The 17,687-nt window shown below is 59.8% G+C and overlaps 1 protein-coding gene across 1 annotated transcript; it reads right to left on the bottom strand.

Moving 5' to 3' along the window:
• Positions 1–312: 312 nt before the first annotated feature.
• AQP1 (aquaporin 1 (Colton blood group)) lies at positions 313–13,562 on the bottom strand. The gene is made up of 4 exons (XM_025873103.2): positions 13,019–13,562; positions 3,443–3,607; positions 3,108–3,188; positions 313–2,389 (listed from the first exon to the last, which is right to left on the bottom strand). Exons 1-4 carry the CDS (start codon positions 13,406–13,408, stop codon positions 2,210–2,212), a joined length of 816 nt encoding a protein of 271 aa, XP_025728888.1. The 5' UTR covers positions 13,409–13,562; the 3' UTR covers positions 313–2,209.
• Positions 13,563–17,687: the final 4,125 nt, after the last annotated feature.

Below are 17,687 nucleotides of genomic sequence, written 5' to 3'. Positions count from 1 at the left end.
TCCCTGAGCCATGCTCTGAGGAGGGCAGAAGGGTTGATGGGGCTGTCACACTTCAGTCCTGCTTTCCCCCATGTCTTTCACACTCCATCACCAAAAATGGCCCCTATGGGGCGCAGGACCCTGTGTTGCTCAGGTGGAGTTCTGGGGTGAGGCTGTGTCTGCCCACTGGGACCAGGCATCCTCGGGGCAGGAGGGCAGGCAATGGCTCCCCCTCAGACTGGGTCTGCAGTGTGGGCACCAATCTCCTCTTCGACCCCAAGATCCTTCATAGGAACACAGTAGCCAAAGAGGAAAAACTACAGGAAGCCCAGATGACCTTATAAGTCATTTTCCTTTATTTTCTTAACATATAATGAACTTCCGATTCCAAAGAGACATCTATGCAGAGCAGACAGGTGCAGGGTCTGGTATGTAGCAGTCAGAACCAGGCAGGAAGTGGGTCTGCCCCCCTCTCCCCTCCAGCACGACCCTCACCCCTCCTGGCTTCTGACCGCTGCCCAGCTGGGAATAAGAGGGGTCAGTCTCATGGTCCAGGGAGTAGCCAGAGACATGGCCTTGGTTGCTAGGCCTGGCCAAGTCATTACCTAGCTGTGGGACCTTGGACCTCAGTTTCCTTATCTGTTAAATGAGCTAGAAGTCCCTGCTAGGGAATGGAGAAGAGAGTGTGTAGATGTTATGATGGGTCGGTGACCATTTAGGGTTACCTGGTTGTCCTGCTGCTTCTAGATAATCTGCAGATGGGAGTCACTTGGGTTTTGTCACCATCATGCCTACAGGCATGCTGGGGGACCTGCTCTGGCCCTGATGGGATTGAATAGACTGTGGAGACAGCTGCCCCCAAAGCAGACTCTCTCCTCTGAAGTGTCCTTGGGCTGCACTGATATCTACATCATCAGGCCAGGGCTGACTGTCCCTTCCAGGTAAATGAGAAGGGAAAGCTGTGGCCTGGGGTCACACAGGGAGCCTGTGCAGGTCACCCAGCTGCCCCAAATGCCTCCAACCAGGAGTTCAGCAATAGGGGAGGGAATCAGCTCCTCCTCCCCCCTCAGGATCAGCTGGGGGCTTAGAAAGCCCCCTCAGGGTCCAGCAAGGGCCATGTGCCTCCGTGGGCTGATCTGCATCATGGTCATCTGTCCTCGGGCGTGGGGCTTCTGATAACCAACTGCCCTTTAATAAACACACACCTGCATAAGCGTGACCTGTGTCTACACTGGCAGGAGGAAGTGGAGAATCACATGGTGATTAAGATGATGCAATGAGAGATGGGAAAGGCCAACTAAAACCCAGTGAAGCAGCATGGGTATTGCTCCTTCGAGCTCCATCTGGCACCATCCTGCGACAGCAGACCCTGTCCCCGCTGCATAGGGGTCGGCCCTGCTCCCTGGGAACAGGGACTTCTCAGGGCCTGGGCTGTCTGTTGGTCTCTGCTTTGAACCATGTATGCATATGTCCATGTGTTCACACAGATGTATACTACAGCTCTCCCCTCGGGAAAGAACCAGGGCAAGTGGAGGAAGTGCTGGTCCATACTACATCTTCTAGAACCCATGGAGTATCTACACTTAAAGAATAGAGAGGCCCTGGGTCCGTGGAGCTCTCCCTGTCCCTGCCGCCTACAGATATGGACCCTAAGATATGGACGATCGCAAGGCCATGCAGCAAGTCCGGGGGCGGAGGTGGGGCTGGAGGCGAGCCAAACTGCGGGAACGAAGCCGGCCGGCCGCTTGCCTCTGACCCGGCACCTCCTGCCATCTCTTCCCCTCAGAGCACCCTTGGGGGCAGAGGGCATGTTCCAGAAGAAGGAGGGCCACGCCCAAAGGCACAAAGCAATAACGGTGGCGCCCCAGACCCCTGCAGCAGATGAGCTGTGCAGCAGCTCTGGGATGAGGGACTTCCTGGCACACCTTCCGTCACACTCTGAGGGGACAGCTTAGCAGGGTGGGTCCCTCTCCTTCACTTCCTCTGTGGCTTCAAGGGAGTGAGTGATTGGTCAGTCGTGGTCCCCAGGAAGCCCTGGGGCCAGGAAACAGAGACAGAGAAAGAAAGTGATAGAAACAGCCCCGAACCAGGCTTGACCACGCAGTTCTGGAGGATCTTTGGGAAGTGACGGTGGCCAGCTTGTCAGAGTGTCTACAACATGATTTCACCCTCCCCGCCCTCCGCCCGCCCCTGCCCCGCCCCCACGGGGGTGCCCGGGGCCAGAGCCTCTCTATTTGGGCTTCATCTCCACCCTGGAGTTGATGTCGTCGCCGTCCAGGTCGTACTCCTCCACCTGGCCGCTGGTCCACACCTTCATGCGGTCCGTGAGGTCGCTGCTGCGTGGGGCCAGGATGAAGTCGTAGATGAGCACGGCCAGGGCCCCCCCGATGAACGGCCCCACCCAGAAAACCTAGGAACAGAGCAGGTATGCTCAGAGGGTGGGACGCCTGCCCTGAAGACAGCCCCCCACCACCCCATGGCATGGGCTCTCTCCCCACCTGCGCCTGGATTCAGAGGCAGGCAGTGTTGAACCCCAGGGTCCTGACTGCAGAGCCCCCGGAGCTGGCCCAAGCCAGGACGCTGCTAGTGGGCCTCTCCTCGCCTCTGTGTGCCCCCACTCAGGGTGCCTGGCGTGACTAGACCAGCCCTGCCCACCCCTCCCCAGCTTCCGAAGGGCCACAGGAATGTCTAGCTTAATAAACGGTGGCCCGAAACAGACACGTCGACGGGCAGAACAGCTACCTCCGTTGAGTGCTGACTCTGAGATTGAGTGCTCAGTCTACAGGTGGTGAGGCCATCTGTCCCAGAGGCCACCCTGGGAGGTAAGTAGGTGCCACAACACCCCCACTTCACCGCTCAGGGAAGGCAGGTACCGGAGGGTCGGCAGCCTGCCCATGTCACACTGAATGGAAAGGGGCCAACCCACGATCGGGCCTGGCTCTCCACCACGCTGCTGGGAGGCTACACCCCACCACCCCCATGTCAGGCCTTGGTTTCCCAATTTCCTCCCCCGTTTCTGTCTCCCAGAGCGTCCGTGATGGGAGAGGATGCTGCAGAGTGGAGTTGGAACCACCACTCGGTACCAAAACCCCTCGCCCGCTCCAGGGGATATCCCTGCGACCCCTTACCCAGTGGTCCTTGAAGTTACGCGTGATCACGGAGGAGCCGAAGGACCGGGCGGGGTTAATACCGCAGCCCGTGTAGTCAATCTGCAAGGGGAAGGGCAGGAGGCAGAAGGGGGAGAGCCAGAGAAACAGACAGAGGGGGGGGAGACACAGTGACACACAGAGAGGAAACACGGAGGTGACAATTAGACCCAGAAAGAGAGGGGGACACTGACCCAGAAAGATGGTCAGGAGGCCCCTGTGCTGCCCTCTCAGAGCAGGACCCTGGCCCCAGCCCCCTGCCAACGACAGGGTACCCCAACTGCCCCCGCTCCCACCTGGGAAGGCCCCACACTCACCGCCAGCAGGTGTCCCAGGGCCACAGAGAGGCCGATGGCGAGAGGGCCCGAGCCCCCGAGGTCCCGGCGCCTCCTGTCAGTGGTGGCCAGCACACAGAGCACCAGCTGCAGGGTGCCAATGATTTCGATGCCCAAGCCCTGACCAGAGTTCACACCAGGGGCCAGCTGTAGGGAAGAGGGGCCGCGAGGTTCAGTGAGCAGGCGAGGTGGGGCCGGCGTCCCAGGCCCCCCAGGCCCTGGCAACTCAGTGCCCTTGGAGCCCATCACATTAGCCCCCAGCTGGGGCCAGAGGGGGGCCAGGCCCCACCCAAGCACACACCGCTGGTAGTGAACACCAAGCTTTGTCCCTTCCACACCTCTGAGGAGGTGCCAGCTCAGCCCCTGGTACCTGCCTCCACCCTGCAGCACTCTACCGAGGCCAGAGAAGCCTGCATCCCGCTCCAGCCAACCAGAGCATCCTGGGGTACCAGAGTCCCCGAGGCGAGGGGCAAGTCCCAGATGTGGGAGGGCCCACCTGGACACATTGCTTCACACCCCACAAGTCCAGAACATTCCACCCCATCCCCTGCTGCATCTAAAGCTCCCAGAGCTGGGGAGGGTCTTCCTCAGTTAGCTGGCCCAGCTCCCTTAGTCCCTCTCCTTGTGCCCGGCTCCCTTGTTGCCCTGCCCTCTGTCTCCTACCTCACCTCTGTCTGTCTCTCCCATTTCTTCTCTGCCCTCCCTGTCTTCCCCTCCCTCTCCGTCTCGCTCCTGGACACGCTCCCCTCCTTCTCCCTGGCCACATAGGCCCCGCCACTACCGTCTGGCTGCCACTTGCTCTTGGGCCACTTTTAGAAACATGACTCATGGAAAAAGAAGGGAATGGGAGCTGCCATGAGGTCACCAGAGCCCTCCCCCTGCAGCTGCACCAGGGAGACCCCTCCCCAGGGAGCCCCGGCAACCTCCCCTTTGTGGGGGTCCCAGGGGCCAGGTGCACCCACAGAGGGGAACTGGGCCACATGGGCAAAGGCCCACTGGCAGAGATGTCCGGATGTGGCCACGTGGTCTGCCTTCCCCCAGGCAGAGTTGGTGTGTCCAAATAAGCCTGAACTTGAAGTCTCATCCTGGGAACGAAGGGAGAGGGGGTGGTCCTCCAAAGCCGGAGGGCATTTTATAAAAGCCTAGGTGGGGGGCCCTCTTCCACCCACCCCCACCCCCTGCCCCAGAGTTTTTCTCAAGCTCACCCTGAGGCCATCTTACAAGAACAATTCTCTTCCCGCCTTTGTCTGCAGTCCTGGGTCACAGGGAAAGTGACTCACATCCCCTCCCCTGGGCTGCAGCCCCAGCTCTAGGCTTTTCCTGGTGGACCCCAGCACTGTAACCCTTCAGCCCAGCCCGCCGGGCAATGCCCGGTTTTCCTCCCATCCCACGGCTGGGTGGTGGAGGCAGAAGGCCTGTGTCCAAGTCCTGACTCTCCTTCTTGCTGGTGCTGTAGCCATGGCCTTTCCCCAGTCTGACCCTCAGTTTCCCCATCTGTAAAATAGCTTTCCCTGCCCACTTTCCAGAGTGGCTGGGGTTTCCAAGGCAATGGGGTGGGGAGGGTCTTAGGGCATTTGGGAAGGGCTGCAGAGGCAGGAGGGACCGGGATAGTTGTGGCTTTGTTCTGGTTCCTTCTCACCTTATCCCCAGCCCTGGCGGACAGGTGGAAGGGGAGGGACCCTGCATAGGATTGTGGAGACCCAAGTGAGGCCTGCCTGGAGCCAGGATGAGCTCCATGGAGGAGAGGCCTGTGAGACTGGGCCAACTGTACAGACGCCCGTCCACACTCACACCTACCCTCCCGACAGGCTTCAGGAAACTCAAGCCTCCTCTTCCTGCTCTCTGCTCTCCAGGCTCAGCCTAATTGCTAGCTGGCGGGAGTCCTGAAACCAGGCCCGGCATGCTGATTGATGGAGCCATTGATCTAAGTGGTTCCTGCCTCCTAGCCTCCCACGTCCCCACCCTCTCACAGTTGTGGCCTGGGCAAGCTCATCTCCTCCCCCAGTTCTTAACTAGGTCTGAGTACCCCAGCCCCTGCTCTGCCCAAAGGCACAGGGTTTCATGCAGTGAGCAGAGCCAGGGGCCCTGTGCCATGCCCAGCCCTTTGAGTCCACGGGAAGCAGAGGGGGTGACCACCTGCCCTGTGAACTCTGTGTTATACCCCCTTCCTGACCACTCAGAGTCTTTAGCTCAGAACCACATGGGTTGACGAACTTCCTCTCCCGATAGCCATCACCACCACCATTAGGAAGCCTCCCCTGATTGCTTCAATGTCTACTGACCGCTTCTCCTTTGACCACTAACACACTTGTGTGACTTACATCTGGCAAAACTTGATAATTCAGAACTGAAAGGCATAAAGGTCTGCTGAAAGTCAATGTCCAGAAGAAAGCAGGTAAAAATTCAAAATATGTTACTGTTCACAACCCATTAAATCTGAAACAATTGCTTAAATAGGGCTAATCTCAGTTGTGGTCACTTGGTATTGGAAAAAAAAAAAAAATGCACATCCCCAGGGAGTTGTGCCCAGCCTAGGGCTTATATGTCACTGACAAAACCGCCTTCCAAAAAAAATTCCCAACAATCAGTTTTATGAATATAAGTATGAACAACAGAATAAGCCCCACATTGAATCCGAAGCATCAGAAAGAAGCAGAGTCTCCATTCGCACATCAAATCCATGTAAGGCCACTCTCAAGGCCCAGTTCAGACCCCACCGACTCCAAGAAGCTTCCCCCGGTGCCTGGCTGGAACTAACTCCTGCGGCTGTGCCATCATGCTCTCACTGAACCACCCGCAACTCTTTCAGGGAAGTAAGCCTCCTGCCTCCTCTGTGGGCACCTCAGACCCCTGGCCTGGGGGCTTGGTGAGGACGGAGTGGGGAGACCTTCCCATCTTGCTGCCTGGACCCCAGACGGGACACTTGCTGTAGTGACAGAAGTTGCAGATAATGCTAATTTTCTAGAACTTCCACCCTCTCTGGAGGCAGCCTGGCTCCAGGGACACTCTCTGGACTCAGGGCAGGTTTACTGGCTTTCTGGCTGGGAGACCATTAGTCTTTGTGGGTCTTACAGGGCAGGCCGTGCAAGGCTCCGTGAGGTAATGAATGAGGAGGCTGAGTCCCAGGGAGGAGATAGCAAAGCCCTCTTGTCCCAGCCAAGGGTACTGACTATCTACAGGACCAGTCAAGGGACCCGGCTGTTCCCATCTTGGACTGAGGAATGGCTGGAAGATGGGTCTATAGCAGCCAGCGTGACCCAGGCACCGGGACAGCAGCAGGGGCAGCGGGGGGAAGGTGTACAGGGCTGACCTCTCTAGACAGTGGTCCTCAACCCATCCCTGCTGCCCATGGACAGAATGACCAAGGTCGCTTCCTAGGCCCAGGGCCCCAACTCGACCCGGGCACCCTGGTGTCCCACCCTTGGGCAACAGCAGGTTCCAGAACTGGCCTGGCTGTACTCTGAGCATCCAGGCTCAAATAACAGGGGAGGGGAGACATCAAGGCCTGCCCTCCTTGCCCAATGCCTCCAGGACTCAGCACTCACAGCGAGGGGGACCTCAGTGGGTCCCTCATGTCACCCTTTGATGGGTATTCCTGTGTCCATGGCCCTCTGGGTAACCAACGCTTTGTGGGCCTCTGTGTATCTTTGTAGGTTGGTGTCTGCAGGATCTGGGGGTGACCGTATGTGTCTGGGTGTGAGTCTTTCCTTTTCTTTTTCATTAGACATTAAGAGGACTGATTACATCATAATTGAGTGACAAGTCTATCAAAGAGCTACATAAATTCTAAGCCTATATGCACCAGACAAGACAGCCTAAAAAAATGACAACCGACAGACCTGTAAGGTGAGCCTGATCAGTCAGCCACCAGAGTGAAAGAGTTCACCAGCCCGCTCTTAGAGATGGATAGACTAAAGCAATCAGACACTATAAGTAGCACCAACGGGAAGGATTTGAGCCACATAATTAACAAGCTTGATTTAAGGAAAATACATAAAGTCCTGCACCCCAAATTTGAGAATATCCACGCTCTTTGTAAAGCCCCCATGTGGACATGCGGACCAACTTAGTCGTGTATTGGCCCGGGCGTTCCAGCTGTCTCTGAGAATCCCGATCGCACACGAGCCGTCTCTTGGCACGGGGGGCTCTGTGTGCCTGGGGGGGTCTCTCTGTGGCATGTGACCCTGCGTGACTGTGCTGTGCATCTGGTGGCATTTCTGAATGTGTCACCCTGTCCCTTGACATCACAGGTGCCACCACTGGCTGGGGAGAGGGGCGGAGAAGAGAAGGAGGTCCCCCTTGAGGGACAGAGAGCGAGCCGCGGATTTCAGAGGGTCCAATAGGCTCCCAGAAGCCACTTCGTCTTCCTGACAAGAAACAATACACAAAGCAATGGCTTCCTCCCTCCCTCCCTCCCTCCCTCCTTCTTTTCCTTACTCCAGGGCGTCCCCACCCTCCTGCCAGGGAAAGGAAGAGGCTCCCTTGAGGAGCACTTACACCCCCCTCTTGGGATCCCAGGGCCTGAGTGGAACCACCCAGGCTTGTGAATGTGCTCTACACCCACCTGCGTGTGCCCCCCCGGGCCGTGTGTGTGTGTGTGTGTGTGTGTGTGTGTGTGTGTGTGTGTCGGTGAAGTGTGAGCATGTGCGCTTTGAGCATGTGAGCATGAGCAGCAGAAAGAACCAAGGGCCAGGAGGCAGGCTGGGGGCATGGTCCTGGCTGCCCTGACCCGCTACGCAACCTAACAATCTCAATGCCTCTGCGGCCTCAGTTTCCTGATCAGTAAAATGGAGGCGTTAGCCCCAGGATTCCTCCCCGCCTGACATGGGACCCCTGCCCCCAGGGCCCACAGTCACCCTCCCGGCCAGGGTTGTCAGTGCAGGATTTCCACAGAGCCATCTGAGTCTCAATATGTAAAGCCTGTTACAGGACCTCCCTCCCAGAGCAGTTGGAAGCAAGCCGATTCTACCCGCACACCCTAACAACAGGGAGCTTACGGACTCAGGGCCAGCCCCTTCCCAATTACATCTGCCTCTCTCTTGTTCTAGTGGTGGGATTTCAGGCACTGAGAGGAGCTGCTACTGGGAATGGGGCATTTTCCAGTCTTTTCTACCATCTTTTGAGTTGGGGTTCTTGACTCAACTGGACTGCAGCTCCTTGGTAATGTGAAGCTGGCCCCTCACTTAACCCCCTAAGCACCACTGTGGGGCAAAGAGCCCCCCAGTCCCCGGAGAGGAGCCCTGGCTGAGGGGACATTGACCATGACAACATTTTCCTGCCCACACCTGCAGGCGTGTTGACTCAGCCCCAGCTATTCAGGAGGCCCCAGAACCCACTGGCACTTCCAGAGGGCAGGGACCATGCCCCACCCAGGGAGGCTCTGCCGGCAAGAACAGGGGGCTCTTGGGGAAAGCTTTCCCAAGCCAAGCCCTAAGGGGTGGGTGTGGGGCATGTCTGACCGGCCTGGGGAAAGCCCTGGTGGCTGATGCTGAAGGAACCCCCACTGGGTGGGACCCTAGAGAAAGTGGGGAGCACTCTAGGGCTGAGCTCAGGTTGGGGGGCACTCCATGGAATCGGTCTGCAATGAACTAAGGGCTCAAGGCATGAGAGGGAGGCTGTGTCCTGGGGGCACCAGGCGGAAGGTGAGGCCCTGCAGACTGGGGTGCTCCAGCAGGCCACATCCCCTCTCATGGCATTGCCCTTTCAGACAAGGGGTTCCTAGAGTGAGCCCTGGGTAAGGCCAGGCTTTGGGGTGGGCAACCTGGGGCCAGCAGGGCTGCTCCAAGGGCCCTCACAAGGGAAACTGCCTCAGAATTTTCTGTGGTGAGGGAAGTCTCCACCACAAAGCTCCTGCCTCTCTACGCCCTCCCCTTCATCTGGTCCTGGCTGGAAACTGTAATTATATGTCCCAGCTAGGGCACCACCACCCAGCCCCCGGCCCCCTCTCTGGGCACGTCCGTCTAAAAACTGGCTTCCCTTTCCCCAAGGCACCCCCAACTCCGGTGGAGGCGGAGGGGCCCTCAACCCTGGAAGGACTCGTGGCCAGTGCGGGGGAGGGGGCCAGGGACAACCCTCTCACTCGGCGGTTGGGGACACCGAGCCCAGGAAACTGGGCAAGGGGAGAGTTTAGGGCTGAGGTCAGGCCCTGGGTGTAGCAGATAGAAGCAGTCCCCAGGCAGTCAGACCCAGAATCAGCAGGGCTGAGGGAAGACCCTGAAGAGGGAAGGTTTACCCTCTGCCTGAAGCCCCCGCCCCCTGCCCCAAATCCCAGGCTTGGGGACAGCCAGGCATCCAGTCCCCTCTCGGACACAGGCAGACACTGGCCTGAATCCTGACCGTCCATTCCCCAGAGCCCCAGCCCCCCCCCCCGACCCCCCCGCCCCCCCCCCCCCCCCCCCCCCCGCCCCCCGTGACTCCCTGACCCTGAGCTCCCACTGCCGCCTTGCCTGTGCTCACACCCTTTCTCTGCCCGGAAGCCCCTCTCCCAGTCTCCACATTCAGCCTCCCATGGCACTTCCTCGGTGAAGCCTTCCTGGCCCTCCCCACGCCTCCAAGACAGAAGTTCCCTGGTAGCCCTGACACCTCTTATCACACCGGCCTCCTGCCCTATATCGCAGGCAGCTGTGCGAGGGGCTTATCTTGCCTGCCAGGGGCCTTGGTCGCCCAGGGGTGGGGAGCTGGCTGACTCAGCCCCTGCCGGGCCCCCAGTGGTCCCAGTCCGGTTTGCAGGGAGCATGGGTGAGCGAGCCAGAGACGGGAAGGAAAAAAAGAGCTGGCTAACAGTCAGGACTCCCCGGTTTGTGAGCATCTTCCATTTCCCAGAGCCCAGCCACGCCCTGCTATGTCCCTACTTCACAGACGGAAACTGAGGCCACACAGGCAAGGGTGCTGGCATGAAGCGTGGTAGCGTCTGACTAGGGCAGGGGCAGGTAAGGCCACCAACCCCTGCCTCTGACACTCTCACTTTGGGCCGAAATTGGGGTTTGGCTCTTAGAACGAGCCAGGATCCTACAGGCGGGACAGAGGCCCAGGGTCTCTCCAGGGCGTATCCCAAGCCCTGACTCAGTGAAGAGAAAGTTGTCCCCACCATGCCCCCGGGGACACCCCCTGACTCACCCCCACCACTTCCTGCCTCTTCTTTCCCTATTTTCCTTAGGAATCTCCATGCCAACAAAGGGCTCCACTTAGGTTTGGGCCAGGGTGCGGTCCCAGGCCCAAGAGGAAAGAGTGTATCACTTGCTGCATAGACCGGTCTCTGCCCTTCTTGAGGCACTGGGGCCACCTGCTACATCCCTTCAGATCCCAGGTCCAGTGTCTGACAGGAGCCCTTGGGAGAGATGCTTTCTGTTTCTAGGCCCAGGGCTTGTGCTTCTGAACCCCCAACTTCCACGGTGTAGACAGGACAGCGCCTGCACCCCACCACAACTCTCAGTACCCTTCGCTCAGCATGGCCCTTCTTGGGGCCCTCTTAGCCAGACCCTCCTGGGAAGGGTGACAATTAAACTCAAGTCCCCGAAGTGAGCTTGCTGGCGGTATCGGCGGAGCCAAGAAATACCTAGAGACCTAGGTTCCCTCTTGGAGTCTCAGGGTCCTCGGCTCCAAGGAAGCTCAACAGATTAGCAGCAGACAGGACTTGAACCTGGAGTGCTTGTCTCCCAGACCGGGGCTGGCCCTGCCTTGAGCCTGTCCGTTTTTCTCCCCCACCTGCAACCTGCCCAGCCCCAGCATCAGGGTAGCTCTGAGAAATGGAGGCCAGGGAAGGGAAGGGACACTGGAGCAGGGTGTGGCCAGATCAAGATGCCAGAGTCAGGGGCCACCCTCCCTGCCTCTACCTGCGATGCCCAAGTTAGAGCACAAAGTCGGCCAACAGATGCCTGTCCCTTGAGAAGGAGGGGCCAAGACAGCACAGAAGGCCTGCGGAGATTCAGTCCCACCCCTTTGAAGACCTCTTCTCCCGAGCCATCATGCCCAGCGAGCCCTGCTGTGAACCTGACCCTACCCAGGGGCCACTCCCTCAGGTCACCAGGCTCTGCCCCTCTGCAGAGACTGAGGCTTGGAGGAACGTGGCCTGCCAGAGCTCCCCTCCCTTTCACCCACCTCCGCCATGTCTTCCCTGACTAAAGTCTAAACTCCAGCCTGCAGGCTAATCTTCAATCTTGGGCTGAGCAGCAGGTGGCTCTGCAAGGGGGCTGGGTAAGGTGCCACTGTGACACCAGAAGTGCTAATCCCCCCGTGGCAAGGCCGGGCCAGTTGCCCTCTGCCCGCGACCTTCCCAAGCCTCCCCACAGCGGCAGCGCCAGGCTCTGAACTTTGGGAAGCGAGAGAGCAATTGCTATAATCACAGACCACCGTCTCTGAGGAGCCCTTGGCAGGCCGGCTCGCTGTCCCTACGCCCGTCTGCCGTGCCCTGGCCGGGACAGCCGCCTCTCTGGAGCTCTGATTCCTCCTCTGTGCTCCTTCGCCTCCCCCCTTCCCGGGGAAGTCACCCTCCACGCCTTCCTCAGTCTCTCTGAGGCCAAATGTCCCCCCTGCGGCGGCCCAAGCCGGGTCTGAGTCTGCATTTGGCCGGGGGTCTGGAAAAGCCCAGGTCGGCGACAGCAAGCAAGTGCCACCACCGGCCACCCGGGAGGAGTTCTTTACAGCGGTCCGCCGCCCACCCACCAACATCAGCTTACCATTGGTGCCCCCGCCCAGAGCCCGCTGGAGCCAGGAGCAGTGGGGACGCACAGGTACACGCTCACCCCCACCCAGTCCCGCCACAGCACTAACACTCGCAGACACACTCCCAGACCCGGGCGCACACGGGCACGCGTAGCTTACGCAGCCACGTGTACACACTGCTCACACACACAAACACACGTGCCACACCTCACGGCGTCTGGCGACAGAGAGAGGAGCGCAGACAGGAGGCAAGATGCCCCCCCCCCGGCCACCACCCCACACTGCCATCCAGGAAAACCACCTGCCAACAGCCCAGAGAGTGTTTTCACCCCTCCCCCCGACCCCCCAGCTTGGTCTAATTCCTGGGGGTCGAGGAGCAGGAGGGGCTTTCTCCTTGAAGGCAGTTTGTGGGGCACGAGCTGGAGGCCCGTGGGGCCGCCCACCTGGGTCCTGCTTGCACACTCGCCCCCCTGGCGCAGCCGTGCCGGGCATCTGGGCAGAGCGGGCAGTGTCTCCCCAGGGTCCAGGCTGTAGGAGGAGGGAGCTGGCTGCCCCGGCCGGGCTGGGGTGGGGGGGGCAGGAAACTATAGCTGAGGGGTGAGGAACTGCTGGCCCTAGTGTAAGCTGCCTCTAGAGCTTCATCCCTGCAACAGACGCCCGCAGGGGACGTTGGCCAGACTATTCTGCTCTGGGTCTCAGCTTCCCACAGTGCCTGGCAAAAACTGGGCTCTGGGCCGCAGGTGTAGCTGAGTTCCAGCCCCAAGTCCGCATGACCTCCAGCCACCTCGCGTCCTCTCTGCTCCTCAGTGTCCCCATCCGCTCAATGGGTGGAGGATGCGACCTCCTGCTATCTCTGCTCCGCTCCAGAGCCCCAGCGCCTGGGGCCACCCCACTTACCTCATTTCGGCCAAGCGAGTTGTCTGGCAGGGCGGAGGTGATGCCTGAGAGGACGGCGGTGGCCACGATGGCCCCCACGCACTGGGCAAGGATGTACATGACAGCCCTGAGGATGCTGATCTGGCAGCTGAGCAACAGCCCCAGCGTGACGGCCGGGTTGAGGTGGGCACCGCTAATGTGGCCCACGCTCTGGGCGAGGGTGGCGATGCTCAGCCCGAAGGCCAGTGACACCTTCACATTATCCTGGGCCGCACCTGCTGTCTGGTTGTTCTTCACCGGGTAATTGAAGCCTAGGGCAGAACCGATGCTGATGAAGATGAAGAGGGTCATGGCCAGGAACTCGGCCACCACCGCCCTCCAGAAGAGCTTCTTCTTGAACTCGCTGGCCATGCTGGCAGGGGGCTCAGCTGGAGACCGCTGCCTGGTGCTCCACTCCCTCTGAGAGCTGAGCCACAGCCCGGGCTGGGCCTATTTATAGGGCCCAGGGGTGGGGGGGGCGGGAGGAGAGGGGGAGCACAAAGGGAGGAAGGCCTCTCCTTGCTCCTGGCCCGCCCCACACTGCACAGGCCTCCTCTCAGCGATGGATGCAGACACAGCTCTGCTGTCGGCCTGCCAACTTTTTTCCCTCCCTCCTCTCCCCCCTCCCTCCCTCTCTCCAACCGCCCTCAGCCCTGCCCAACTCGAGGAGGCAGGCAGGAGGCAGCCACTGCTCTAATAGGCTTTGGGAAATTCCTCCAAGTTGGCCCCACTCAGGGGGCCAGAGAAATCCAGGTGTCCCGCCCTATGTGCAAAGCTCAGGGGGTGCCCATGGGCAGAGCCAGAGGCTCTGGATGGGGCGGGGTGGGCGGGCTGGACTCAGCAGGTGGACGCTGCCTTCCCTGGAGGCGGGGCACCATGATCCTGCTTGCCTGCCATCCCCATCCCATCCCACAGTGGCGTTAGTCTAGAGACCACGGGTCCAGGGGTCCCCAGGGGGCACTCAGGGCCTCCTGCACCCCAGCCCAGGCCTGGCCACTGGATGTCACTTTAGGGATGTCCCAGGGCCCCAGCACCACAGGCCAGGCCCAGTTGATGGGGGCACAGAGGCATTAGGAGGCACAGAGAGCTCATCTGTGGCCCACCCTGCACTCTATGGTCAAGGGCAGGCCTGCGATAGGCAAGGACGTGGGAAGTACCCACTCTGGGAGCCGTCAAGCTTCCGGAGAAATTTGAACTAACAGAGAAAGTGGGGGCAGTTTAGGATTTTCCTCTCAAAAGCTGCATGCTGGCAGAGCCCAGGGGAGAGTGAAGGAATGGCAAGCTAGCCTGGAGCCAGGAGGGAAAGAGGAGAGAAGAAGAGAAGACCCAAGACAAAGAAAGAGGCAGAGACGCAGCCAGAGAAGGGAAGAGGAGAGAAGACAGACAGACAGGGGAAGACAGACGGGCAGAATGAAAGAGTAAAAGGGAAGGAGAATCCCCACAACAGTGGAAGTGAAAGAGAGAGATCCCAGGCCAGGCTGAGAAGGAGAGACAGCCAGGGAGCCCAGACGGCGAAGAGACAGCCTGGAAAAAGACGACACATGACTGGAACCAGAGGCAAGAAGCAAAAGGGGAAAGACTGGGTGGGGGGAGGGGAAGAGCCGCTCTGCAGAGCCCTGTGGTCCAGGCTGTGCCCTGCACATCCTCAAGCCAGAGGCCCCACAGCAGCTGATTAGCTGTACAAGCAACAGGGAGCTCCTGCCAGTCCGCCAGCCTGCTGCGGTGAGGGAAAGGTGGGGCCCCCAGGAGGTGGGCGAGGCCAAGCCCGGGAGAGAGGGGCCCTCTCAAGGCCCGCTCCTCCCACCTCCGGCCAGCCCCTCCTCAGCCCTACGCGTGAGTATTGGCTTCTCCCCATTTTACAGGTGGCAAACTGAGGCTCAGCCAGGGGAAGGACAGCTCTAAATTCTGCATGTGCCAAGGGTAGGGCAAGGATGAGTGTGCGGGTCTTACACCTCTTGTGCGGAGGCCATCTACTGATCATGACACCAGTCCGTATGGGTTGCCCTTTGGCCCGGCTGCCGCACACATCACAGCCACCCTGGAGCAGTGACAAAGCGCCCAGGGATTCGCTGGGAGTAGGAGGCCCACTGGGAGCTGTGACCACCTAAGTACACCTACGGGCCTGTAGGTACAGGATGGAGTGCATGCAAGGCAGGGGGTCGGCACGGTGGCAGGTGAGCCCTGCGTGCTCAGAAAGCGCCGGCTGCTGGAGGTCATCTGCGCCTTAGTAACCATCCAAGAGAGGGACTCAGCCCGAACTCAGTCCCAGAATCCTCCACATCCGTTCCTCTGGGCAACACTTGTTCGGCTCTCCACACCCCAGGGGGCTCCTCATGCCCTGGCCCTGGCCATTCACAGTGTCCTCCTGTCCCCTGAGCTTCCTGGCCCCGACAGGGTCCACGTCTCTCCCGGCCCTCCACCTGGTGCAGGGATGAGGGATGTTGGCATGTACCAGGACTCAGCCTGGAGGCCTGAGGCTGGCAGCAGGGCCCACAGGGACCACTGGACTCAGGCCAGCGTTGGGGTACAGCATGTCAGAGACAACAGGAGCCTTCCGTGACAGGGTCCACGGGCCACGTCAGGACCCGCGTAGCTGAGGACGCATGATGTGCTATGCGGGTGCGAGTCACGTGGGACGTACTAACTTATCCACCCAAAATTTACTTAGCACAAATCATGTGCCACCTTGTTCTGATCACTGGGGATACAGCTACAAACCAGACAGCCCAGCTGCTTGTCCTCCTGAGGGCTCTGTGTGCGTGCTCGGGATGGTGGAGCTTGTAACTGCGCAGGGCACGTGGGTGAGTGCATACTTGCCAGCGGACCACGTCCTCCTGGAGCAGGGCAGGATCTGGGGAACCCAGAGGAGGCAAAGCACTTTGGCCAGGGCAAATTAGGTACCACCAACGTCAGGATGCTGTGAGGGTCCTCAGGACAATACCCGGGACGCCCACTGTGTCTCCCACCCCTCCCCCACATCAGCATGGCCTCTGCCTTAAATGCCACCCACCGTTATAGTTCTGTTCCTTGGGGCAAAGGCACTGCCATCACCAGGAGGCACCATCTGAATGCAGACCTCTCCGGAATAATGCCCACCTCACTCACCCCCCATGTCCGCCAATGCAAAGGGTCCTGTGTAACCATGACCTGACAATTTCAACGTGAAAGGGAGAAGGACTGCCACTGGAGCCCCAGATCCAGGAAGGCCGCAAAGCCCATGACCTTCTTCTCCCTGGTCTGCCACGAACCCTGGCCAAGCAGCGAAGGGAGGGAGGGAAGGAGAGAGGGAGGGAGGGAGGGAGGGAGAAAAAGGGGGGGGGGGGGAGAAAGGAAACAGTCTCTGGCTGAGAGCTCTTCCTCACCACAACCCTGGGATGCTCAGATGGTAAGTGATTTGCCAAAGAATGGCAGAGCTAGGATTAGATGTCAGGCCCCCCTAATTCCTAGAACCCCAGTCCAGTTCTCTGCCTGTCAGGGAAGGCCCCTGATGGTCCTGGTTCTCAGATGGAAACCCGAGTTTTTTGTTTGTTTGTTTGTAAGATTTTATTTATTTATTTGACAGAGAGAGACACAGCGAGAGAGGGAACACAAGCAGGGGGAGTGGGAGAGGGAGAAGCAGGCTTCCTGCTGAGCAGGGAGCCCCATGTGGGACTCGATCCCAGGACCCTGGGACCGTGACCTGAGCCGAAGGCAGACGCTTAACGACTGAGCCCCCCAGGCGCCCCAGAAACCCGAGTTCTGAGGGCCCAGTAACAAGTACAGGACTGAGGGATCCAGGCCCAAGGATGGGCAGGGGCCGTGGGGGTAGAAATGAGAGGACCATCTCCAAGTTTTCTGCATAATTGGGGTGGGGTGAGGGACAGATGGGGAAGGAAGCATTGAGCCACGAGTGGACACACAGAGAAGCCAGGGAAGGCCAGAGCCACCCACCCGTGCAGCCCCACTAGCCCTGGTTGCTTGGGCTCTGGGGCAGGGTGCCGCCTCCACCCCAGCTCCTTCTCCAGTGTGGCCTGACTCGGTTAGCAACGTGTCCCTCCCATGGGCAGTGGCACGGGCCCAGCCTCCAGATCCCACAGGCCTGAGCCAGGCTAAATAAGAGGGGGACCGCCCCCCTCCCCAACTCCTGAGCCCTGGGCGGGGCCTGAAGCCACTCAGGCCCGGGCACTGTCTGGCCCTCCTGGAGCAGCCGTCTCGGAAAACAGTTTTCCAGATGTGCCTTATTCCTGACGTGCCCAGCAAGGCCTGCTTTCCAGTCAGAGCTGGCTGCCCCCAGGACAGTCTGGGCTCTAGCCCCACCCGGATGCCGTGGGCGAACCTCAGGCTTTGTCCAGAGTAGGGTGGGTGCACAGGTCCTCAGATGCATGCTAAGGTTGAGGACCTCAGGCTGTGTGGGGGGGAGAAGACACCTACGGCCGGGGGCGGGGGTGGCCGAGGCTGTCACTCTCTTAACCCGAAGCTTCTGTGGAGCACAGGAGAGAGGGGCTGAGGGGAGTGGACCCTCCCTACTGGGCAGGGTAGGGCAGGGATTTCCCAACCACAGGCCGGGTCGTGGGAAACAATGACTTCATTCCCTCCGGGAGGCCCACCAGGAAGATGGAGTTTGAGCCGGAAGGGACGGCTGATAACAGACTGGCCGTGACCATGCAGTCAC

This window comes from Callorhinus ursinus, unplaced genomic scaffold (assembly GCF_003265705.2).
Source record: "Callorhinus ursinus isolate GAN/ISIS: 27379988/994484 unplaced genomic scaffold, GSC_fseal_2.0 scaffold12, whole genome shotgun sequence".
Lineage (NCBI taxonomy): Eukaryota > Metazoa > Chordata > Mammalia > Carnivora > Otariidae > Callorhinus > Callorhinus ursinus.
The sequence above is the reverse complement of the archived record's forward strand: the minus strand, read 5'-3'. Positions and strand labels throughout refer to the sequence as shown.